We start from the raw sequence: 26219 nt of genomic DNA, 5'->3' as shown, positions 1-26219 counted from the left end.
ACATGCAGATTTTTAAGAAAAGAAAGACAGTTTGCCACGACTTACAATCATTTATTACATTTGCTGAAAAACAAAGAGCAATTGAATTAGAAGGTTTTAAAAAAGTTAAAAAGCACGGCCTACGCCAGCAAGGAAGAGCCAACCAACCACTGCTTGAGGACCTTGAGTCGGATCCCCTAAGACACCCATCAAAATCCACCAGTGGGATTAGCAGTGTGGTGTCATAAAACCCCAAGAAAAATACAAAACAAGAATTATAAAAGTAATGAACATTTGAGTCAAAGTCTGAAAAAGCAGCAATAGCACACACCACCAAGAACACTGAGCACCTTTGGTTTCCAGAGCCTGAAGAACAGAAGATCCAAAAATTCCAGAGGCGAGTAATCCAAGAAAAAAAGAAGTGGGGAGGGGGAAAAAGCATTGCTGTCAGGTTGTAGGCGAGTGGATTCAGGTGGAAAGGGGAGTCATTTCTTTGACTTTTAAGACATTAAGAGAAAAAAGAATTGAAGACCAAAAGCAAAAACCTTTTGAAAGATAAAGACAAAAAGTGATGGTCCGGGCTGTCCTCTGCATGTCTGCCACTGTTCTCCAGACCATCTTGGCTTTGGTCCAGAACAAGAACAGCTAAGGAAGAAAAAAATGATCTTTTTTTTTTCTCCAGTTGGACAAAAAAAAAAGGAAAAAGAAGAAAAAAATAAAAAAAGGAAAAAGGAAGAAAAAGAAAGGAAAAAAAGAGGGACAGATGGTACGCTGTGACTGGTCTGTGGTCTAGAGACCTGGATATGCTTTCTTTGAAGCATATCACAACTTAAAGTATCATTTTCAAAAAGAAAGAAATGAACAAAACAAAGAGAAAAGTAAAAGGAAAGGAAAATTCACAATATGTGAGTCACTGATCATAACCAAACGGTACAAAGGGAAAAACTCAAGTTGATGGACATTATTGGAATGGTTTGAAAACAGGACAAAGATGAGAGTGATGAGAGGACAGAAAGAATGAGTAAGATCATTCTGTGAACGTTAGTTCAGCACTCTTACCTCTTATTGGTGTACCACCTGGGTGGATAATATGAATGCAAATAAGATTAGAAAGAAGAAGCATTAGTACGAGAAGAAGGAGGCTAGGGCTGGGGAGAAGAATTAAATTAGATTTACAGAATTAAATAAGGTCTTAAAAGAAACTTGAATTACTCTACTGGTAAAACAGGAATATATTAGATAGTATTAATAGATCATAAAAGCAAGTTGCATTATACCGCAGAGGGTAAAGACCACAATAGGCAGCATTGCCTTTCTCAGAGAAAGCAACTGAGTTCTTAGGTCTGGGGTCATATAGGGTTAGAAATGTATCGTATATGCCTCACAGTCTTAAAAAAAAAAAAAAACAATATTTTTAAAGACATAGTTTAGGAAAAATACTGGCTAATCTATTTAAGTATATATATAGATATGCATATATATATACTATTATAAGAGATACTAAAGAGTAACTAGAAACAAACACTGTTGACTGTATATCTTAGGCTAGTCACTATGCTACATTTGTGAAATAGAACTTGTGGACTAGTTTACTTTTCTACACAGTGTTCTTACGATAACAATTCTGTGGATGTGTGCATGATGTGCGCGCCACTACAGAGATCTGGTGTCTACTACACTGACAGTTAGTAAAATGCATGCCATGCATTTTATTAATAATAATAATAATAATAATAATAATATTCTGAATATGGAAATTAGTGGGGGGGTGAAGTGCGCTTCAGAACTAAGCACTTACCAATGGATTCTGGAGATTTAAATACGGAGAGAAGAAAGACAGCATAAAAATATTATTATATTCCTTATAATTTGGTACAAATTTTTCAGAGTTAAAGCTTTATATACTAAATCATCTATGTTACATGTGAATCATTAATTCTTTATTTACAATAACAGAATGCTAATCTATACAATTCTGCTGACAACAAGCAAAAGAGGCAGTTAACAAGACGCTTTAACATCACAGGACAGGTCAAAAGCTGAGAATTCTGGGAAGACAGGCAGCTAAAAAACTTAGAATTCTATATCAATATTACTATCAATGTCAAAGCAAACAGCTTATTAGCATATGTCCCTGTGAAATTACCTAGGGACAGACTTAAACTTCAGAAATTTAGAATTATCTCTATTTTTAATCTAACGAGAGCAAAGGAATAAACTTGGGGTGGGGATGGGAGAGGGAGATAAGGGGCAACGCAGGGAGAGGTGGGAGGTTAAGAGGAGAAAGAGGAAGAGAGAGAGAGAGAGAGAAAGAGCAGTAAAAGCTGGAGTCTACGCCAAAAGCAGACTTCTGTAGATCCAGTCACTGAAGGGTCAAAGTTCTTTAGTGTGGGCACACACTACAGGTGGCTCGTGTTTAGAAAATGCTCACTCACAGCCATACTACTAATGAAAGTACTCTTCTTTCTTTGATATTTGTAACAGACTTTAATCAATGTATCTGGTTACTCATGACATAACATTTCTGTGTTTTATGTATTAGTGAAAAGAAAGCAGATGTGACCAAACTTACTAAACTTTGGTATTTTGATGAGTTCAAATGTAGAAAAGACAGAGAAAACACACTTTAATAAAATTGACTCATTTCAGTGTTTCATAGGAACATTTTGGTTTTTAATGGAGAGAGGCATTGGAACTCCTCACAGGTTCTGAATGAAGTCCAATGTTGAAATAAATTTGTTTTGAAAGAAAACAGAGAAAGAAGAAAGAAAGAGAAGATGGATCCATCAAATACTGCAGGAAAGCAGTAAATTAAAAAAATTATCAAAAATACAGTCACAGCAGTGAGCAATGTGGATTAAACAGAAGCTGCAAACACAGAGAGAAGGAGAAAGACAGACTCTGAAACAGGCTATGACATCACAGACATGGACAACACATTAAATAACAGAGAAAGAGAAGAGGGAGAAAAATCAATACCTAAAAGTAAAAAATAAATAAAATTAAAATAATAATAATAGAGAGAGAAAGCAAAAAAAAAAATTATCTAGTTGTTATTGGAAACAGTAACAAGACCCTACCTGATCGCAGCTGCTTAATACGGCCATTGTTGTTGCTTGTGTCAACAGGTAAGAAATCTTTAAACCAAGTGATTTCTGGGTCTGGATTCCCACTGGCTGCACAAAGCATGGTGGCTGTGCGTGTACGCTCAACCACCTTCAACTGTGGGCCCATGTCAATGGTAGGGAAGCCCCTGGGAATTTGATCCTCTGGAAGACAAAAAGTAAAACAAACATGTTAACAAGTCAGATGACCTTGACTAAAAGATGTCATCCATTAATCTTGCTCCTTACCTTCATTAGCATCTGCTGCCAAGCAGACACACACTTGGTCACACTGCACCACTGACTAAGATACAGACGCTTTAAGGAAGAGGCCAACTGCCTAACAAACGGCTGAGACATGGGTGATAAAGACCATGAGGAAGGGATGGATTGAGTTCTCTGGGAGCACAGAAGGAGAAGTAATTATATCTTGACATCCAGCTGGGCCTGTATTAATTTATTCAACACTCTCGTGAGCTCTGATATTCTTAAACCCCTATTCCAAAATAACTCAAAAGCACAAATACCAGAGAGCAAAACATTAGAAATCATCAGATGTGGCACTGACCTTCTTCTTAACAGTTTCTTGTTGAAATCTAAGTGAGGTACAATTTCTAGGGAAAACGCTCCACTTTGATGCCTCCACTGTGCTGTCAATCAAACCTTTGTGTTCACCACCATATCTGGTCAACAGTCTGGGGTAATAAGCATAATCCCCAAAACTGTGCTGTAAGGTCCATTTTAATTAGATCCCATTTCTTTAGCTTCTCATGGGTGACGTCCTCTATAGGGAATGTTTTCTGCCCACACTGATATTCTCACCATTGAGCAGACAAATCATGCTAAATCCTCTGAGCCTAAAATACTCTCTTGGTAAAGCTTTTCAAAGCCCTACCAAACATACTTAACCTTTCCCTCCATGCAGCAATGAGGGCCTAAATTCATTTCTTGGACTCATTATCATCAGCTTATTCCATTCTACAATGGGTTCCTCCATGTCTCATTTGTACCCAAATTTCTTGCAATCCAACTGGTCGGGATCATGAGATAGTAAGGGAAACTCCAATGATCCCCTAGCCGAAGTATGAACATATTCCACCGATTAAAAAGAAGCGATGGTGCACAGGTGCATTGGGTGAAGGAAACTATGGGGACTACACCTAAGGGTGGGGGGAAGCAAATATTGTTTAAAAATGAATACTGATGTAAAAAAATTAAAAAAAAATAAAATAAAATATCACCAAAAAAAAGCTTTCAAACTTTGCATAAGAGAAAATCACTTCTGGTACAGAGTTGATCAAAGGAAGAATTAAGAACTGGAGAAATTTTGAATGAGAATTTTAAAAGAATGTCAAAATACCAAAGAATAAAGAATAAAGAATAAAGAATAAAGAATAAAGCTGACAAGAAAGGGAAGTTTCCCTGAACAAGTTCAGGTGATTTTAAGTGAAAAGTATAGCCTCTGGTTCACCCATTAAGTAAAAAAGTCATAAAAAATAGTTAACATCAATCAGTTACAGTTTCATTATGTTCAAAGACATAGCTCTTTGCAGGAAGCATCAGTCCATTTGTTGATAGGAATGTGTCCCCAACATCAGTCAAGCTGGGGTACACAATGGACAACTGTCAGAAATAGTTGGTTTTTTTTTTTTTTTGGTTATGTGTGGGTTCATTTATTATTTTTTTCGATTTTTTAATTTTATATTTTTTTACATCATTTTTCATTTTTGCACAATGTATGCATTTTCATCTTGGTTATAGTTCCCATACCAAAAAAAAAAAAATAGTTCTTAAGGATGGAATTTCAGGATGATTTTTCAGGGCTTCAAGGGGAAGTTAAACCTTGCTAGTGATACAAGTAATATTTTGCAAATTAGGTTATGCCAATCTTAATAATCTATTTCACTTAAATTTCATGAGGCTATCCTTTTTGACTTTAAAACTTCTGTCAATCTATTTGTACATATAGTGTAGTTGTAATATTTTGGGGTGGGGGAAAAGTAGAAAGATCAATAGCCTTTGTACCAGATATATTATTATATATTGTACCAGATATATTATCTTACTTGGCAGCTATAGACACAAATTGCTTGAAAGATAAAAATAAAAATTACCTCAAGTACTCCAAAGTCAACACCACCACTTTAGTCACTTATAAATGAGTTTTCTTTTTATTTTCCATTTTTAAAGTAACCAAGTTATGTTAATGAAAAATCACCTTGGGATTCCTTAGCTATTTTTGTATTTCCCCCATAGTGTTTAACATTGCTCTGCTAGTGATTACTTTTCTTCCACAAGTTCACCTCTCTGAAGAATCAACCCAATATGAAGTACCGAGCAGAGATGAGTGTTGAAGGTTTAATATTGGTGAGCTACTTTCTATAGGATCTTACCAAGAAATCAAGAATGAATAACCATTTGTAAGAAATGAAGTCCTCACCATGGGGAGAGCTGACAAAAATGACTTGTGCTCTACCTAAAACAGTCTAATACATTTGCATGACCTTTCTTTTCCTTCTTGGTTCATAAAGAATACTCCAGAGCCTCCTTTTCACATTCACAAATGTACAACAAAGATCATCTTTCTTGCATACTAATCAGACACAGAATGTAAAGAGAGCTCCTGTCTTATTTTTAATAAGAGTAATTAAATTCTATCCATTCCCCCCTCTTTGCACAGAATCTCTCTGAATGCACTTTCTTCATTAAATTTTCATGAGAAACATCACAATGTAACAGATTCGAATAGCCAGAGCTGTTACACGTTGACAGTTGTGGCTTGTTTCCAATTTGATTGTCAGGTATTTGGCAATAAAACTCAGTATTCAACATAAAACGAACTGTGGAAATAATGAAATTTCTAATTGGAATGCTTATCTCAGTGGGCATAGTTTAAAAGATGTTAATTGCTTTTTTTCCTACCTTTTATATTTATTAGTGATTTATATAATACTGCCTTGGTCATTTGATAACATCAATTTTGACAGCTCATGAAATGTGTTACCAGAAACTCAGGAACTTGTGGGGTGGGGGTGATAATCAATACCTTTTACACCTTAACCACATAAACTTTTATGGTAAAAAAGCAGCTATCAAAATGAACAAATTATTGGTATGTTAGTAACTTTAAACCTTTACATGAGGTGAAAAGAAAAACATTTTGTCCTATTCATTAATGTGCTCATTAAGCTTTAAAGTGCCTTACTTATCACTGTTCCATATTAATATTCAATCATGCAGAATTAGCTACTAATTCATCAACAATTTAAATCAGACTTGACCTTCACAAAGCCATTTGGTCTGTCATTTTGAGAGGCCATTAAAGGGCAGATTACTACATACTTGTGCTTAGTGAATCGTAGAAGTCATACATATTTTGTTTGGAATGGCAGCTATAATAGACCTGGAAATATAGCACATTTTTTGAATCTGTTTGGTGTCTTAATGAAATATGCTGATACGAAACTTTCAGTTCCATTAAGGAAAGAAAAAAAAAAAAAAAAGGACTGTCAGCAATTTCCAGAGTTAACTTCCTACTGCTATGGAATTGTTAATAATTCCTGACTTAATCAGGACTTGAAAGGGATATATGAGAAAATCTAACATTGTTTTGTAGGGAATGATGCTTTAGATATATCTGTGAATGATCAAGTAATAGCTTTTCCATAATTTCTTCAGTTAAAGTACTTTTGTTGCCTATCTACATTAAACAATTTTAATGTTGCTTTTACTTTCGCTCCAATTCCATAAACACTGAACCTCTCCCATATGATGGGAAACCAAGCAACAAAATCACCTGCTCTTGCCAGAGCCCCCTTCCAATGTGTCCACATACATTTCTTTTTACCTAATTTTGCTAGCACTCTTTCTAAGTGAATTCAACCAGTCTGTTCCTTTGACTCTAATCCCAAATAATTTAAAGACATTTTCAAAGAAGGACTATTAGCCATGTTGCTACCTTCTCAATATTTCAAATCTACAGTAAATATTTATGAGGAAAAATCGCATCAATTACATCAACAGTATGCTATCTCAAATGCAGTATTAAGATTTTGGTAAATAAATCTCATCATTTAGGGAATATTGGTAATATAGAGATTTTCATGACAATAGTAGTGCAAAAAAGCAAAATCAGAATCTCAAAGAAGAGATGTATAAGACTTTCTTTTTGGGAGAACTCATCCCCTGAATCACTCTTGTTAAATAGCACCTAGTGATTCCTCTTTAAAAGTCCCCAACTGATGTTATCAATAGAGCCCTTATTATAGTGCATATGTTAAGTCTGAACTAATAAGCCCATGGAAGGTAGCAGTTATATATTATTATTATTTTTTTAAAGATTTATTTATTTCTTTATACAAGATTGATTGATTTATACAAGTACTGGGTACAGTCAGAAGCGTGGGAGAGTGAGAGAATTCACCAGAGCGGGGAGCAGAGCAGGCAGAAGGACCAAAATACACTGCTGAGGGGAGCAGCGGGTGGCAGGAGAGGTCTGCGCGCCATGCGGGACCCTCCCCCAGTGTCCGGGGAGCAGCCTGGGATAGAACCAGCGCTGCAGAGGCAGTGGGCAGCTTCGCAACCTGGCGCTCAACTGCTGTGCCACCGGGAAGGACCAGGAGTTATATATTATTTCCTTTTAAACCATCACAGAGTTCAATAAACATCTGTAATTAGACATGTTTAGGAAATAGACAACCCTTTCATCACTCACTCATGTGGCATCTTGAATTCCTGCTGGGTTTAATGATACTCATTTAAATAGTTAATTATTCTTTAATTGCTTTGTGGATATATATTTGCCTCCCCAGTTTGAATATAAGTCTATCAAGACATAACCTCTTTCTAGTTTTAACAGTATCTTAAGTAGTATTAGACTCAAAGAATCACAAAAATAGAGTTACAGGCTCACAAAAACAAGTATCAATGACTTGATAAAATTTTTAGTCTAATTGTAGCAAAGATTTCTCAGGCTCTGGATATCTTAATGTTCTAGGGCATTCACAATATAATCTTACCCAACATCCCTTTATTTTTGGAAGAAAGAATTGAATGGGGGTAGTTTTCATTAACATAAGAAAACAAGTAAAAAGTCAGAGGAATAATATAAAGAATGTTTTCATAAATGAAAATGTTACTCCCTTTAAATATACTGAAAATATCTTTATCTGTTAAATAGTACAAAGCTATTTGATATAAACTCAAGAGTTATTTTTATACTGAAGGGGAAAATTCTCTTGGAACATTTAAATATGTTGCCCTTAAAGTGGTCAAATAAAATTTATTTTCAAATCAGAAGGAAAAAGATAAATATCAGATGGTTTCACTATATGCAGAATATAGAGAAGCTAAACATGGGTCAGGAAAAAAAAAAAGATAAAACGTGCAAGCTGATCATAGAGTTGAGACACACATGGGGAGAGGGGTCCAACAGGGGAGGGAAGAGCACAATGGAGTGCAGTGATGGATCACGGGTGGTATAGGTGGTGGGAAAACTATAGGAATTACACCTGAGGGGAGAAACTACATACTGTCCAAATATCAACAAAGAGGTAAGAAAATAAATTAATTGAAAATAAATATAAGGGCTAATCACAATAAATACAGAAAAAAAAGTTTGTATTGTCATAAAAGTTGCATCATGTTAAAGAGCTTTTGAACTGTTAGTTTATAAAATTTACTGGATATTGAATAAAAGGCATCATTCATCCTATGGATATTTATTAAAGGTCTCCTTTGTGCCAGAACTGGGCATGAAGTAATCTAGTGAATGTCCACATTGTTGTGATTTAATTGTATCTTCAGGAAAAATAGATCCTTTGGAAGAAAGAATAGTATCTATCTCATAGAAAGGAGAATTGAATGAGATAATGCAATAAATGTTGTTTGGTGCTGCTTGGCATCTAGTAAAATATTAGCATACATGTACTTACTCCACCTCGTTTCCACAATAGATCTTTATAGAAAAAAAAAAAAACATACAACCCTAAGACTTGCTGGAACAAGAGCAGCAGTAATACACTGTAAATGAGAAAACATTCTACATAAATCACAAAAATAACAAAAATTATCCAAACATGCAAGTTATTTTAAAGAGTAATATCTGTGCCAACAACCTCTTCAAAGCTCATAAAAGGCCTCATTTCTCCCTTTGAACAAGCTTTAGGCTCTTTGATTAATCAAAAACACAAACAAATCCATACTGTCCTAGGATTTGTTCCCAAAACCAAACTTGAGCAGTAGTTCTAAACATGGGGAACAGCAAAAAGTAGTTTTGAGTGACTGAAAACACCAAACTCTTTCACCTTATTCTGGCTCCTTGAGCTAGGCAAGATGATGCTAACATGGTACTAGTTTCTATAGACACAAAACAAAACTCAGGAAAAAAGTAAGTTACTTTTCCAGGTAAGATACAAAATAAGAATAAAAATAAATGTTTTAACTCTAGATTGGTATATTTTGTACTTCATTATGTTTCTTCCTGCCAATTGTTCTTCAAATAAACATTTGTTATAAATAGCAATAGAACTTTTAATTGGAATCAGCCATAATAGAATCTGCACAACACAGATAATTTTAATACTTGGTGAACTTAATTTTATTTTTATGCATAAAAGACTGGAGACTGAATTTCCATGTAATAATAATTTGAAAACAGCTCTGCATTGTGAAAAAAAAAATCTACCTTTTGATATTTATCAACTGGTTTCTCATTTGCTTAATATACGTTCCAGATAAAAACAAAATTCTGCCACATCTGTTAGCCAATAAAATGTTGATGAAAAATGGGAGTGTTAAAAGGGTAACTAACACCCATCAAGTAATTTCCCAAGGGACCTCAAATTCAACATTGTGCCTATCTATGTCTCTAACCCTTCTGTAAGTTCTATTTGATTAGCTAGTAAGGACTATAAATGGCAGTACTTCTGCTTTGAGTGGACATCAAAAGACCAGAGAAGTAAACATAAGTTGTCTGAACATATTAACTCTAAGAACTCAGACCACACAGGGGGTCTCCTCTGTAACAGAGGGCTAATGATGACTGCTGTCCCCAATAGCTTTCTCTAGGAAAGGAGACAGATCAGTATCTTAGAGGCTGGAAGGATTAGAGGTTACTGGTTGGAATATCTGATACTTTGTTGAAAAGCAAATGAGTTTTCAAGTCATTATCTTTCAGAATAAACCACACTATCATGCCACAAACAAGAACCATTTCTTAACATAATGTAGTCCCTGAAGTGGGGGGAAAACACTTATTATTCTTTTCTTAAGGAAAACAGTATAAATAAAGCTTTTATTTTCACCATTCCAGATGGCAGCAGGGTATAATTTGTACTGTTTTGACATCATGACCATATTATTCAAAATCAATCTCCCTGCAAGTGAATTGAATAAGGAACTGAAAACAGAAAAAGAACAAGAAAAGAAGTAAAAGCTAAATCAACATTTTCTAGCAAAGTTGAACTCCTGGGCCATTATCAAAATGATATACATATGAATGAAATTGAAAAAAATATATAAATAAAGCGGTTTCTAATTATAAGTCAAAGGCTACTCTAAGTCAGAAAGAAATTATCCAAAGCAGGAGAAAAATACCAGTTAATAAATGATACTCCAAATGGAATATTTAATAAATATAAGACCTGGCCTCCAAAAAGTAATTATGAACAGGATAAGATGGATTTTTAGTCCAAGATCCTCTTTGCACATTTTTCTGTACAGATGGTATGCTTGTCTTAATATGGCTATAAATCAATCAGAGAAGCTTTTATTTCAGAGTGGATTTAGGTATCTCTTAAAAGCAGTTACTGGGTACAAAAGTCTCCAAAGATTTCTCATAGAACTATGCCATGTAAGAATAGAAAATTAGACATTGATAAACTGATAGAGGACTCATTAGTAGCTACTAAATATTCAGCACACTAACCAGCTACCCACAGAGCATTCCAGAGCAAAGCTCCATTTTCTGAAATATTCTTCACATGTTGAGAAGGTTGCAGAGCATACTTGGAACAGAATAAAACAAACTTGTTTTGATCCAAAATTAGATAAATTTATTGGGATGAGGAGAAAGAAAATACTACCCTCTTCTACTTAACAATACTAATTAATACTTGGATATTTAAGTAAATATTTAGGAATTAGGGTTCTCATTTATTCCCTTCCTAGGAATGCAAACCTCATTAAGACCAAAATTCAACAACCATTCACTTTCATAAATGTCAGTGCTTACTATTAATCTGTTTTTACTAATGAGCAGGTATCATGATACCCTGTACAGCATCCAGAGTTTTGCCCAATTTTGAATACTAAAATAATTATCCACTTTACATAAATTTATATTTAAATCATACTATGAGTCTTTTAAGAAAAATAAAGTTAATATGCACAACATACTGACATTAAGGTCAATAATTTAATTCCTGTTATTTTTGAAAGAGAGAAACAAAAACAGATGATAATAATAATAAACATGGAAAGAGAATTGGATTTGGCTCCTGACCCCATTATTTGCTGGCTTTGTAAAAGTTAGGAATTCTAATGAGCTCAAATCAAATAAAGCTAGAACATTCCCCCTGGCTGTTTCAGAATGATGGTGAATGTAACAGAAAACAAAAAAATTTAGCTATTAAATGTTATACAAAAAAGATAAGTAGAATGAACTCTGTTACATTGGCTTGAAATTAGTTATTGATATGGCCTCATAGTTTTAAAATATATACACTAATAAATGAATGAATATATATGTAAAAGTGCATGCAGGCACACACATACATACATTCCCTATATAAATGTGGTAGGCACATCCTCTGTACCTGTGTAAGTTGAGAGGTTAGGGCTAACAACGCCTGATAGCAATGACTACAGCTACACACCCAAATCTGGGTGTCTAAACATGACTTTCTGGTAAAAGCAAACACAGCCCCTTAGGAAAATAACTGATTCCACCCAGCACTAGCAAGCAAGGTACAAGACCAGGCCTACTTTGAATATCTGTTGTATATCAAAGTGTTCAAAAAAATGACAGGGACATGTTGAAAGACAAGAAGTCAGTATGATAGAGCTCTCATTGAAATATGGGAAAAATCTGAAAATCAAAATTAAATATATATATATATTAACAAATTATAAAACCTTGAATAAAAATACATGAGTCTATACTAATATAAATGAACATAATGAAAACTTTCAGGAGGAATGGCATATTACAGAGTCTCAAATTATCTGCTCTCATGAATTTATTAAATATCAGGGAAAAGAGGAACTTGACAATGGAGATGACTTATGGATACAATCTTGATGAACATGGAAAAGTTAACCACATCAATAATAAGATGTGAGAAAAACACAGTACCACTCCCATGCTATTTGCTATGGAATACAGGTTTAGATTTCCCCTCCTCCCCAATGGTAAATTCTAATAAGTTAAATCCAATGGCCTGGGATGATGGTATTTGGAGGCAGTGCCTTTGGGAGACAATTAATTCCTGAGGGCAGAGCACTGACTAACAGGATCAGCGCCCTTATAAAAGAGGATCTATGTAGGACACACAGTGCCCCTAAGGGCCAGAGAGAGACTCCTCACTAGACACTAAAGGAGTTATTTGCCTTGATTTTCTGTCTTCCAACTCTAGCAAGAAATACCTTTCTGGAATTTTTGTTAGAGCAGCATGAATAGAATAATAAAATGATATTGAAAAAGGTTTATAACCTAATTAATAATCATGAGAAAATATCAGCCAAAATGAGAATATTTTATGAAAAAAACAGCTTTGTTACCTTCAAATCTATTAATATCAAGAATTTCAAAGAACAATTAAGTGCAAAGTGTAATTCTAAACTGGAATCTTTGAGGATAATTAAACTTGAATAGGGTAACTGCTAAAATGTGTTCTGAAGTGAATGGGGTCCGAGAATTACATGGTTATAATGTATTAACAATTACTTCCTGATTTTGATGGTTGTATACTATTCAGATAGGAGAACAGCATTGTTTGGAGGAGGTACAGGTATTTGAGCACACAGGTGCCATGTCAGCAATTTACTCTAAATAGTTCAGGGAAAACAAATACTCTAAATCATTCTTCCTACTTTCCTATAAGGTTGGGATTGTTTCAATATTTTAAAATCATTTATAAACAAATTACAATTACTTTATATTATCATTAATATTTTATAAAATGTATACTTTTTTAAAGATTTATTTATTTATACAAGTGCTGGGGTACAGGCCAGATGCGCAGGAGCATGTGAGGATTCACCAGAGACACAGCAGGGAACAGAACAGGCAGACTGACTGAAATACACTGCTGAGGGGAGCAGCAGGCGAGACAGGAGAGGTCTGCTGCACCATGTGGGTTGCTCCACAGCCTGTGGGGATGGAACTGGCACTGCAGAGGCTGCGGACAGCTTCACAGTGCTGCACTCAACTGCCTGCGCCACCACATTAAAAATGTATTTTTTTTTTTTTTTTTTTTGTGGGACCCTTGCCGGCAGCTTGGGAACGAACGAACCAGGGCTGCAGAGGCTGCGGGCAGCCTCACAGCCCAGCGCTCAACCTCTGCGCCACCAGGGGAGGCCCCAAAATGTATATATTTTTAAATAAATTACATTACAACTCTGTGGTACAAGACTTACTCCCAAAGATTCTGGATAGCTGGATGTCCTCAGGCATCCAACTCTGAAAAATATTCTCAAATATACACTTTATTTGAGGCCTTCTTGAATACCAAGACTAATTAAATGACAGTTCCACTGCTACTAATTTATAGAAATGATGAAAATATCAGAAAAACAGGCTTAAATATGTATATTTATATAAAATCAAGAATTGCATTTAGAAACTACCGAAAATATGGGCAAAATCATATCCCAAAATTCTTCAATTGCAGATTGAACTCAGCAAATTACAAAAAGGATTTTTTCATCAAAGACTGAGGGATTTCATAAATGATTGTGGTCTTTTTCCTAAAAACATCAGCAAGTAAAGAATGTTTTTAAAGGTAGGCAAAGTGTGTGGGTATTGACTTACAAATCATATTTGTAAGTGCTTGGAGACTTATATTGGGAAGGTATATCTCTTATCACCAAATTTCTATCTTGAAAAACACCATAACACCATGTAAAACATGGTATACCAGGGCATCCCCAGTGGCACAGAGGTTGAACACTGGGTTGCAAAGCTGCCTGCGGTCTCTGCAGTGCAGGTTCGATCCCCGGCTGCTCCCCGGCCACCAGAGGAGGGTCCCACAAGGCGCACAGACCTCTCCTGCCACCCGCTGCTCCCCTCAGCAGTGTACTTCGGTCCTTCTGCCTGCTCTGCTCCCTTCTCTGGCTCTGGTGAGTTCTCCCACCCTCCCGCACTTCTGACTGTACCCAGTGCACGTATAAACAAGCAAACATACAAATAAACAAATAAATAAAAAACATGCCTCTATTAAAAAAAAAAAAAAACAAACATGGTATACCAAATGTAACAGGGCAGGGCAAAAAAAAAAAAGAGAGAGAGAGAGAGAGAGAGAGAGAAAAGGATGTAGGGAGACCATTTTGTGGCTATTCAATCGTCTGCTACCTAAGAGCAACTCACACCAGGGAAGTGGTGGAGAAAAAGGGGAGAGTGGAGAGTATTGATATTTTTTTTAAATTTCAGCTTTACTGAGATATAACTGACAAATACAATTATAAAATCTACATGACACAGTGACTTGGTAGGTTTATACATGAAGAGTTAAATATAATTCATAAGTCAATTTCATTGGCTTGCTGACATTTCAGGATGAAGAATGAGAGAATGTTCTCAGGGATGGTTTTCTAAAGTTATGTAAAAGATTTGTGTAACGCATTTCTAGTCATGCTGTCCCCAAAAAACACCGTCACATAGTTGAGGGACCTCTGTAACCAGCACCCTGGAGGCTGGACTCTGTCTTCTTTTTAGGGTTTGGCACTGCCGTGGTGCTAACTACGGCAGCAGTCACAAAGCAGTTATCTACCAAACTAATACTGACTCATCTTTACGTCAAGACATGGCAGAAAGGCTGCCATGTTAAGGCACCTGTTTCCTTACATGCTTTGTCTCAGGTGAAGGCAAGAAAAGGCTGTGTCTGTACTCAAGAACTCAGAACACTCACAATGGATGTGCCAACATTTCCCTGGGCAACAGTCTAGAAGCAGACGGAGATACCATGGGATGGCATCAATTTCCCCGACAAAATCCACTTCCTGCAATCTGAACACTGCTGAGCATACCAGAGTAACTTCTCTGTAGCCAGAGATGTCCACTTAATACTGGAGTCTGACAGACAATAAAAGAGAAAATGACTTGAGTTGTACTCCTATGACAATATGTACTCCTATTAAGAAGCTCCTTAAAGATAACTAATAGTGTTACATTTTAGTATGTTACACACCAACTAAATAGACACAAGTTTCCCATGAAAATAATTAACAGTGATACAATAAACCCTTCCCTTAACTGAAAACAAACCAGAGTTGTTCACTTTCATTTGAACTGACTGACATATTGTTATAAACTAAGGAAACATACAGTCTCTAATTCTTAATAAAGTGACAAAAACTTGACACACAAAAATAATATCTCAAAACCTTGAACTCTTGGGCATAGAAAGCATATCCCACTGTTCTCCCCACAGCACAAGTGGGTAGTTTTTATGTTTATAGCAAGATTAATGCTCCTTCAATTGCTCAGTGATGATGGTTAAGAGACTGCTGAGTAAATAATGAATGCACATTCACTAAAGGGAGATGTGTAATTCAGCCACTGATCCCTAAACTAATGCTATTTAAGCATTTATTGTCATAAAGATAAAATCACATACAATTCAGCTATATTTTAAAATATTCATGACCGGTTTCATAAGCAAATTGCAATCAAATGGGGAAATTTTATAGGTTTTCAGGAATTAACTCAAAATAACATAAAATATATCAAGAAAGAATACACAGTAGAAAAAAAAAACATTTTCAGTTGTGTTTTTCCTGATGGTTATCATATTCCATGCTCTTCACCCCCACCCCTGATACTGGTTCTTGGTTTGAAAAGTCTGTACTTCCATTGACTGTGAATTTATTGGGCACTTGGTTGGCTGAATCTTGATAAATCTGCTCCTTTGGCAAAAGCAGCTAAGTCACACAATAAAGCCACTTTTTTTTCTTCTTTGTTAATTTTCAGGAAACTCTTATGTTATTATCCTCTTCCCTAAGTCTAAACTTCCCTCCTGAAACATGGTTAGGTGGGATGAAAAACAAATTCCTAGGATATCAGTTTTCCTGGTGAAGTCTTGATCAAGATTTAATAACATTGTGACAAATACAATCATAGTTTCAAAATGTTTATGTACAGTTGTGATGGGAAAATGCTGTGGTGGATATAAGACTGGATGGTGCATTTGTACCTCTGTCACGCTCAAACAAAATGTCTTTCATCACATTTTATTTTATTTTATTTTATTTTAAGATTCATTTATGTGTTTGTTTGTTTGTTTGTTTATACAAGCCCTGGGTACAGTCAGAAGCACAGGAGGGTGAGAGAATTCACCAGAGCCAGAGCGGGGAGCAGAGCAGGCAGAAGGACCGAAGTACAGACCGAAGTACACTGCTGAGGGGAGCAGTGGGCGGCAGGAGAGGTCTGCGCACCATGTGGGACCATCCTCTGGTGGCTGGGGAGCAGGTGGGGATCGAATCGGCGCTGCGGGCAGCTTCGCAACCCAGTGCTCAACTGCTGAGCCACCTGGGAGGCCCATCATCACATTTTAAATCCATTTCCTGGCACTGAAGATAAAATTTGTCTTACCTCTTATACTCCATCCTTATCAAAGTGACTATTGTTTGTTCAAACACATAGGACTTTTAAAAAAAAAAAATCATTTAACTTTCAGTTGCTCTATTTTACCCATGGCTGCGTTCATTGGGGTTCCTTGGACCATGAATTCCTACAGTGTGACTGAGAACTGTTTGGTCATGGATTGTTCTTCAAAAAGCAGATGATATTTAGTGGAAAATTTCTCACCAAAATTATTTATGAATTACAGAACATGAGATAATTGTGAAGGGAACTATGCCATTCTGTTAAGATATATGGTATTGGACCATAACACAGTGTCAACTATAATTTTATAAAGTACTTTTCAGAAGAAAATGGTCATGCAGATCAACTAAAGTCAAAGCCATGCTGTTTGGTAGACATTCTGAAGTGTTTAACTGTTTTCAGTGACTCAATCTATATAGACATTACCTCATTCTGTTACCAAAGTTCACATATTGCAACTGATTGATCAAAGTTAAATGTTCAACTGCTCTTTTCCAGAGACCTTTTGCTTTAAATTTGATGAGTGAAATGGACACTTGTTTATAATTCCTTCTTAATAGCTGTTCGGGTTCAAAACATTATATCCACATTTTGACCTAGCATGGTAAGTTCCTTAATTTCCCATTAATTTTGTTTAGGAAAAGATCCAACATATTTCATATAAACAAGCTGAAACTATGGGTGATCACTTTGTCTACCTAAAAATAGTGGGGGCCTGGTCTCTCCAAGCACACATTACTACCCTTATTTGTTTTCTTAAAAAAAATGGACAATCTTAGCATTCACAGGGTTCAGTGTTAAAATCTGAAACCCCATTTGACTATCTACACAGTTCTGCTTTGATCTCTACCAGCAGGCATCTCAACCTCAAAATGATGGACAAACCTACATCATGAGTTGGTCAGAGAAGCAAAATTATGGAGAGCTGGCTGAAAATAAGCAATCTCCTTCATTTCTTCACATAATATGAAAAATAATCCTTTGATTATCTAAAGGAACAAAGACTGGGATACCAGGACTATTTTCCATTGCTTGCTTGAGATCAAGTGTTACTGAATTGCCTTTTGATGGAATTCCCCAGTTTACACTGAGGAATTTTAATAAGTATCTGCTCTATGAAGTTGCAGGGAGTTAAGCATGGACATATTCTTTTGAACATGACAGTGTCCTCAGAACTATGGTAGAAATGTTTTCTCCCTTGTTTTAAAGTCTGAAACAGTTCTGAGTTTTTCTTAAGAATTAATTTGTTTTTATTTTATGAACATTATGCACCTGTGTTAAAGGTTTGCTCTTTCTCATTTACAGAACTGTTAAGAGATTTAGAGCTAAAATTATGATCTACTTCTAGCAAAGGAACAGACATCATGGATAAGCTGTTTGTTCCAAAGGACTCCTTAGATCCATTTATCTTACACTATATTTCCTGTTCCACCATCACAACTCTTTATCTTGTCATACCGAACATTCCTCTGTAATCTTAGTTACTTCCTTTTGAATCAAGGTAATAATAGACACAAATGTGTGAATATTATAAATCCAATCTTTCAAAAAATATATAATGAACAAAATGGTGATATCCAAAATGTTGAGACATCCAAACAAATAAATCCACACTGCCCACAAACATCTAAGAGATGTTTACTGTTATATACAGTAATATATTGTAACTGCTACATACAGGTGCAATAAACCAAAAACAATAAGCTTGTTAAAACAAACTTCTGAGAGAGTAGAGCATACAAATTTTGATTTGGTGAATGTTAACTTGAAGGAAGAAGAAGGAACAGAGAGAGTTATGAAAGAACAACGTGATCTAAGAAATGTCTTATTTCTAGTTGAGGAAAATTCCTTTAATTAAAATATTCAGCCCAAGATAAAATTGAATGGATACATATTCTGAATATAAACATTTAACTATGAATTTGTATAAAGCACATTCTTATATATTGCTGGAAATTATATTTACAGGTAACAAACATTAAGAGGTAGTACTATTTATTCAACTTAGCAAACATTTGTTGAAAGCTCTCAGAATCTCTACATGAAACATTGTTTAATACTTGAAGGCTCCAAGAAGTCTCTCCAAAATATTACAATATAAAGGTGGAAACATGTATGAACAGAAGGAAATAAGTGAAAGAATCAATTGCTAAGGGAGCGCGACTGGGTAATTAATTTTGCTGGAGATCTGTGAAGCCAGGCCTAAGAGCGCGGATAGAATTTCAGTACACAGAACTGTTAAGGTCCTCCAGCCTCAGGGAAAGGAATGTTCAAGGTGCAGGGATATGAAGTAGAGGTATCCTCAGGGCGAAGTGTGGTCCCTGCTTGGGTGCATTTGATTGGCGAGGAGTTAGGAGTATGGTGTGGCAAGGTGTGGCATCTGATGAAATTCTGTTCAGCTAGGTGTGCCTGAGAACCTGGGAGACTGGTAGGGGTCACTCGGCAGGCAGTATGGAGTAAGATGTTTTTGAAATTAGAAAGTGAGATGAAACTCTTCACATACTTTGTCAAGAGAGTTTATTGGTGGGGAACGAAGAGCAACATCACGGAGAGGTTTTCTGTATTTGTTATAACGAAAAATGATTAAGTCTCTGTTTTGATGTAATGTCTGGCAAGAGAGTATAAGAGGTGCACTAGGTACACCCTGGAGAAATGATCCACAGTTCTAGTAAGCATCACTTTAAGGGGAAAGTTTGTCAAAATTTCATGTTTCTAGAGTCTCAGTTTCTTGGTCACACAATCTTACCTATTAAAACAATAGATATAGTAAGACAGAAAAAACTCAAGTTTTGAAATATAGTGTTGAGTGTCATTTGTGCAAAGCTGATAGCTAGAATCACACAAATGCATACAGAAACCAGGGAAGCATTTATAGAAGGCTATGGGAAAAAACTCTATTTAAGGACATTTGCATGAAGACCTAATTTACCTTAGTAACTCTGATAAGATGTATATGGATTTTACTCATTAACAATCTAAACTTCAAGAGACAAGATGAATAAAGCAAAATAAATATGGGAATTAAACTCCAACCATAAAGTTATTCAAGTTGCATATTAGTACAACACTACCACCAAAAAAAACAAAAAACAAAACAAAACAAAACAAAAAAAACAACTCTCATGTTAACTTGGGATACTGAGCCAAGTGTCTTTTAATCACTCCAAAAGAAGAATGCTATTCTTAACTCTTGCTTCAAGACACTTAGTCATATAAGGAAGATTCCAATGATTCCCTTCCATTTAGTATTTCTATATTCAGACCTCCATTTGCATACTAATCTCACATGAACCATCTAAAAGGAGATTACAAAGGGCCAGTCAAGCTAAAGTTGAAGGGTAATACTAATACAAACATTATGAACTTGAATAGGACTGAGCTTAAAACAAAAATCATAGGGAAATCATTCAGGACTGAGGGGAACAAAAAGAAAACCTATCCACATTTATTGTATTTCTAGGAATTGGAAAACTTGAGGGCCCAAGCTACGTTAATTTTTATTTTATATATTTTTACATCATTTTTCATTTTTGTACAATGTATGTATTTTCATCTTGGTGATAGTCCCTGTAAAATTCCCACCACCCTTGTTTTGAATTTCCAATGGGTGGTGAGGCTTCTCCACAACAACATGCAATTCTCAGACTCCAGAGGGGTGTTGTTCATTACCTAGGTATGGTTGATTAAGATATTGACCTCTAGCAACTGAACTATACCTCGAGGTCCTCACCTCTCCACAGAAATCAGGAGTGACAATGAAAGTCCCACTCTCTAGTTATGTGACTTCCTTGGCATTCAGCCTCACATTCAAGTTTTCTTCCAAAAGTTACCCCATTGATGTATGTTACAAGGACATCTTTAACATTCTTAGCATGTAAGGAATGCCTCTTATTGCTGGCACACTAATGGCCCCAGGAATTAGACACACTATTTAAACTGGACTGATCAAGTTTCGGGACTAAGAAACTGATTCTAAGAAATAACTGAACAATTAAAATTCTGAATGGCGGAGCTTTTGAGAAGTTCCAGAGATGGAACTGTAGGAGAACAAAAATCTGCCACCCCAAAATAAATCATGGGAGTGACTCTGAAGGTTGGGTAGAAGTTATTTTTTTGATGTTTATATCAAAAATTCACTATATAAAGATCTGTTTAAGGGAGACCTAAAGCCCTTATCTCTTTTCCAGAGAGAAGGCTTCTGTTGTCCCCAGTAAAAGTTCTGACATCCCTATCCTTCCTCAACCTTCCTTATCTTAGCTAAGCTATTAAGGACAGCATCTTGAATCAAGTGGGCAAGTTACTCAGTTGTGGTGGGTCTCTCCCATGTATATAGGAGGTATACGTGTTATTATTAAAATTCTGTAAGACAATCTTTAAAAAAGAAAAATATCCAAGGGGTGCTGTGAGTCACTAACAGTAGAGGAAGAGCAAGTATGTGTGAGAAATATATTTTGGTCCTCTGAATAACCAAGACTAAGTACTAAATGATTTAATGTGTGTATGGTGTTCAAAAGTAGATTTAATAGTGAAAAAGCATTATTAATACTTTTACCTCAACTACAAGAATTACTACATCATTATTATGTGATAAAGCATGCAATAAAAAAGATTCTTCATTCTTTAACTAATACTCTCTAAGTTCAAATAATATTTTAGTTGGCTAGCCTATCTAACAAGGTATCTGATAAGCACACACACTTACATGAACCATTACATGTTTACATGTTCTCCAACACAATGTGTGGTATAAAACTAGTAACAATTTAAGAAAAATAAGATGTGTTTTTCAATTAATTATCTAAAGCTAAATCTATATTAAAAAGAAATCCAGAAATGAGATACACTAAATAGGTAAGAAAATAAAATCCCAGCCCTATAAACAATTGAAGAATACACTCACTACTGAAGTATAATTGTCACTGTGAGAATTTCTAACAGGAACACCCAAGATATTCAGATCCAGTGTTCAAGTTCTCTGCTAATTTAGTCATGAGTCATGGTATTTAACTAGAGAATTAAGTAAACAATGGCAGCACATTAGAGTATAACAAGAGTATTCCTTCCATGGACCTTCTTTTGATGGTAATTTATTCTATGGTAGTCAAACAATTATTTACCACCAGCAGCAGCAAATATCAATTCTGCCTTGAAAATAAGGTTGAATAAACTTCATTTTTGATACTTCCATGATATATTGATGGCAAAACTCCCATAACAACATAATCAGTAAGACTGTAACATGGGAATAACTTTTGCTCAATAGATATCTTAGTCAAATCACGCCTTTTTTATGCAATTCCTATTTATTTGAAAAAGTTATATGAGCTAATAATTGGTGATACTTTCTTAACAGATATTAACTTCTGTGGGCCTTGGACCTTATGACTCCTGGAACAAACATATTTTTCTGTTAACTATTTTTGTTTTAATTCCAGAAGCCATGAAGTAATTTTCTAATTTATATGACTGTGTTCTATCAAATGACATTCAGTATGAGAATATTTGTAATCTAAGGTCATTTACTTCCATCCCAGTACACTCTATAACTTATCAATTTGTTATTTTCAACAATAAAAACTCTCATTATTACAGAAGAGTTAGCATATGGTGGGTCTTTTTTTACTTTTTCCATTTCTTTTCTTAAAAAAAAAAAGACTAATGACTTTTAATATACAAGACAGACAACACATATGCAAGACTGACAGAATTATTCAGCAATTTGAAACACAAGCCATTGTAAATGGTTTTATATTCTAGGCTGAACAGGAGATGAATTGATCATCACTGTGAAGGAAAATCATTAATCTAGCTTTTCTTGGACATTGCTAACAAGATACCTGCAGAATTCATAGATGTAAAACTATTTTGCAAAATTAATGAAGAAGATTCCCAAAAAAGTTTGCTTACTTGAGTGGCACTCAAAAGCAGCATCTTTTTGCTTGGGATAAACACACACCAACTTTATTGACACACTACCACCAGAATCAAGCTGTGGAATACATCAATCCAGATATGAGGTCCAGCTAGCCTGTTCCAATTTAAGAGAAAACCATATGCTAAATCAAGCAAAGAAGTGTAGATAAAATCATGCATAATGGGATTAGGGTAGAATTTTTGTGGTTATATTTTAATTGAGACTAAGACCAAAAGAGATCCTGAGAAGTTGTTGTAGTTACATAAGAAGATTCAAGATAATAAAGGGAAGGCCAAACAACAGGAAACCCAACAAGGAAGAGATGGGAAGCTTTGCAGTATGCACAATGGTAGGGACGGAATACACTAGATCATCATTTTCTGATGTTATATACAATCTTGGAAACAAGAGAGAGCCAAAGAGAACCACAGAATACTTACCCTTCTCTCTCTGCTCTCTTTGCTAGGCTAAAATGGCCATGAATTCATACTTCTGAGTTGGCCTTAACACTTGCTTTAGACTGTGGGACATTAGTAAAGGTGACAAATGCAGAAACTTGACATGCCGTTAATCATTGGGACAATTCTTGAGGAAAGAAAGGCTTCCAGAAACTGTGCCCCAACTGCCTCTGTTGCCAAAACCAATAAACTCTCAGACAGACTTGTGAGTATATTTCATACCATTAAGCCATCAACTATCCTGCCACATGGCCCCAGATGTATGAAAGAGCCAGGATGGATCAGTTAAGTTGGTCTAGATCAGAATGACTATGCAAGTGAATCACAGAATTTGGAAGATGGTTAGAATGGCTGCCATTTTGATCTTCCTATAATGAAATTTAGGCAGAACAAACAGCTGCTCTATAAGATTTATTATATAAACCCATTACCTGTGTCAACTGAACTCTGATGTTGAATCAATATAAAAATGTTATAGTAGAGTTTTTCTTAAATTTCTGTTTCTTTACAGAAATATTAGCAGTAGACAAAAAGAAAAACACAAGTATGAGAAGCCCACCAGGGACACCAAAGCAGTACAGGTAGAGTCACTGTGGCCTTGAGCAGTTTGAAACCACCCAAACAGTGGTGACTGAGTGTAGCACAAAACATTCAGCAATATGTTTAGCTTTATCTCCTGGTGAACTGAAGAAGGAGAATGCACTGATTGTATCCTAAATTAATTAGCTTAGTCATTTATCAATTACTTGCTAGACACATCTTCTGTGCAAACCACTGTACCATATACAAGAAGATAATAATGATAAATAAGACAGAAGTTTAGAAAAGAAAGGCTAGAGGGGAACTGATGTGTCCCTTTATGACAGGGATATGGCTGGGCATTGTAAAATGTATGCTCTCCTTTAATAGCCACAAACAGTGTGTGAAACCAAGTTCCTAGAGATGTGTTAATGGGCTCAGACAAGCTGCACTATCATACTGTAATCAGGTGTGACCTTGTTGTTAGCCTGAAACTTTTACCTCTATTTAAGGAGATGGGGCATTTTAAGAAAATTTGGGAGGACTCCTAAGAATTTCAGAGGGAAAATGATCACAAATTATATCTGAGAAGGGGAGGATTACAAAAGAAAAATCTTATTTATATGTAAGATTTTGAGCTATGTATCTTTAAATAAAAATATATATTTACTGAATGATGGCATATCATTATTTTACACCCTTGTTTGCTTTTTCACTATATAGGATTCCTCAGGCATGGTCATCATAGTTTTCCCACCACCAAAGCACCTACAGTCCACAACCATAGTCTATTGGCCTCTACTCCCTCTCTTTGTCCCTCCCTGCCTGGATGCCTCAGATCCAGAGTGAGCTTTCAAGGGTTGGTTTAGAAATAAAACTCTGCACATGGGGGAAATAAAATTTTCTCAGACTTCCATATTATAGAAACATCTTTTAATATAGACAATTCAAATGCAGGAAAATAAATGACTTCTTGCTCACCTTCTAAAGATAGACATGAATAACCTTTGGGTCAAGGTACTTAATTTGGGAGTGGAGTATATGCAGGGTACTCAGAGGGGTATGTGAATAGCCCATAAAATAAGCAGGAAGTAGTTTGGTTGGACTGACAAAGAAGTCACCAGAAGGCAATGAAGATACTTCCTCATGAGGCTAAACTATGGGTGTGAGTCAGGTTAACCAATTGTAACATGTATTGAGGTGCATTTAGATAGCAAGGTATTCACTCAGATATAAATTGATAGACAGTTGAAGAATACAGCTAATCCTGGGATAGAAAATAATGCACTGTCCAAGAAATATTCCTATCAAAGAAATATATAAAGCATATTTAAATCCGGAGAACTCACAACACACTCATATTTGTGTCTTCATTCCTTTTCTATCATTTTTCAATGCTTTGGTGTGGGAAAAGTAAGCTGATCTAGGCTCAAATTCCACCATGTTGAGACAAGTCTTTTCCTACCAAGGAGTATATAAGACTTATCTATTGAAAGTCCAAATGCCTGGAGATTTTACACACACACACATACATGTATGTGTATAACTGTTTCTTCAAGACAGTAGCCAGTTTCCTAAATAGTATCAACAGAATGATGAAGAGAACATATATTTCTATTATATGTATTGTGATTCATTAAGCTCTCAGGATGAAAACATGTTCTCTCAAATTTAAGACAAAAAGAGTGAGCAAACAAAACTCTTTAACTTTGGCAAATGGAGATTAATATAAAGGATGTTACTATGCTTATCTCCAGAAAGATTTTGATTAAAATTAAAAAGGATTTTCTCCTAGAGAGAGAGATATGAAACCTTCAATCCAATTTCTCAGTGGAGTCAGTGGATTTGAACAACAGGGGCATTATAAGCCTGGCTGCCATATGGTTTCATATCATCTTCTTTTGGCCACCTCCCTCAAATGAAATTTTATTTCTATTCCAGACACAACTTAGAATGTGACTCCTAGTACTCAGGCAGGGAGAGTGAGGCAGTCAATGGAATGGGAAGTTAGGGGAAAGAATATGCTTCCCATTCATAGAGAGAGAAGAGTATATACTATAAGGGAAGCACATCCACACAGAATATGGAGGGGTAAAGAGCAAGCGACAAATAAGAGCACTGAAATAAGTTCCTCTTGACACAGGTCATCCTGTGTCAAGTAGACTCATTGCCTACTTTCAGTGTCACATAGGAATACAGAAACAAGGGCAGGGAGGATTTTTGAAGACAGTTTCATTTCTCTGATGTGGAACAGAGACAGATGGAAGTAAAGAATGTGTCTTGGCTGATTGGGAAAGAGCATGCTATCCTTTGGGAAAACATCTGGGCTGTTACATTGCTTGCAGAATAGAAGGCAAGAATTCCAAGCTCTCTCACCCTGCTTAAGACTTCTGTCATTGTTACACTACTCTTTCACTGAG

General features: G+C 35.6%; 1 protein-coding gene across 14 annotated transcripts in view; it reads right to left on the bottom strand.

The window, feature by feature from the left end:
- Positions 1–26219, bottom strand: part of PTPRD (protein tyrosine phosphatase receptor type D) — a 2089263-nt gene that overhangs the window by 192396 nt on the left and 1870648 nt on the right. For all 14 annotated transcript variants that reach the window (XM_054689298.1, XM_054689299.1, XM_037494316.2 and 11 more), the window contains one exon: positions 3060–3248. In XM_054689298.1, coding sequence (XP_054545273.1) covers positions 3060–3248 — 189 coding nt within the window. The remainder of the gene's footprint in view (positions 1–3059; positions 3249–26219) is intronic.

This window comes from Talpa occidentalis, unplaced genomic scaffold, assembly GCF_014898055.3.
Source record: "Talpa occidentalis isolate TD23 unplaced genomic scaffold, MPIMG_talOcc4v2.1 talOcc4.7, whole genome shotgun sequence".
Classification (NCBI taxonomy): Eukaryota; Metazoa; Chordata; class Mammalia; order Eulipotyphla; family Talpidae; genus Talpa; species Talpa occidentalis.
This window is presented reverse-complemented; position numbering and strand designations above follow the sequence as displayed.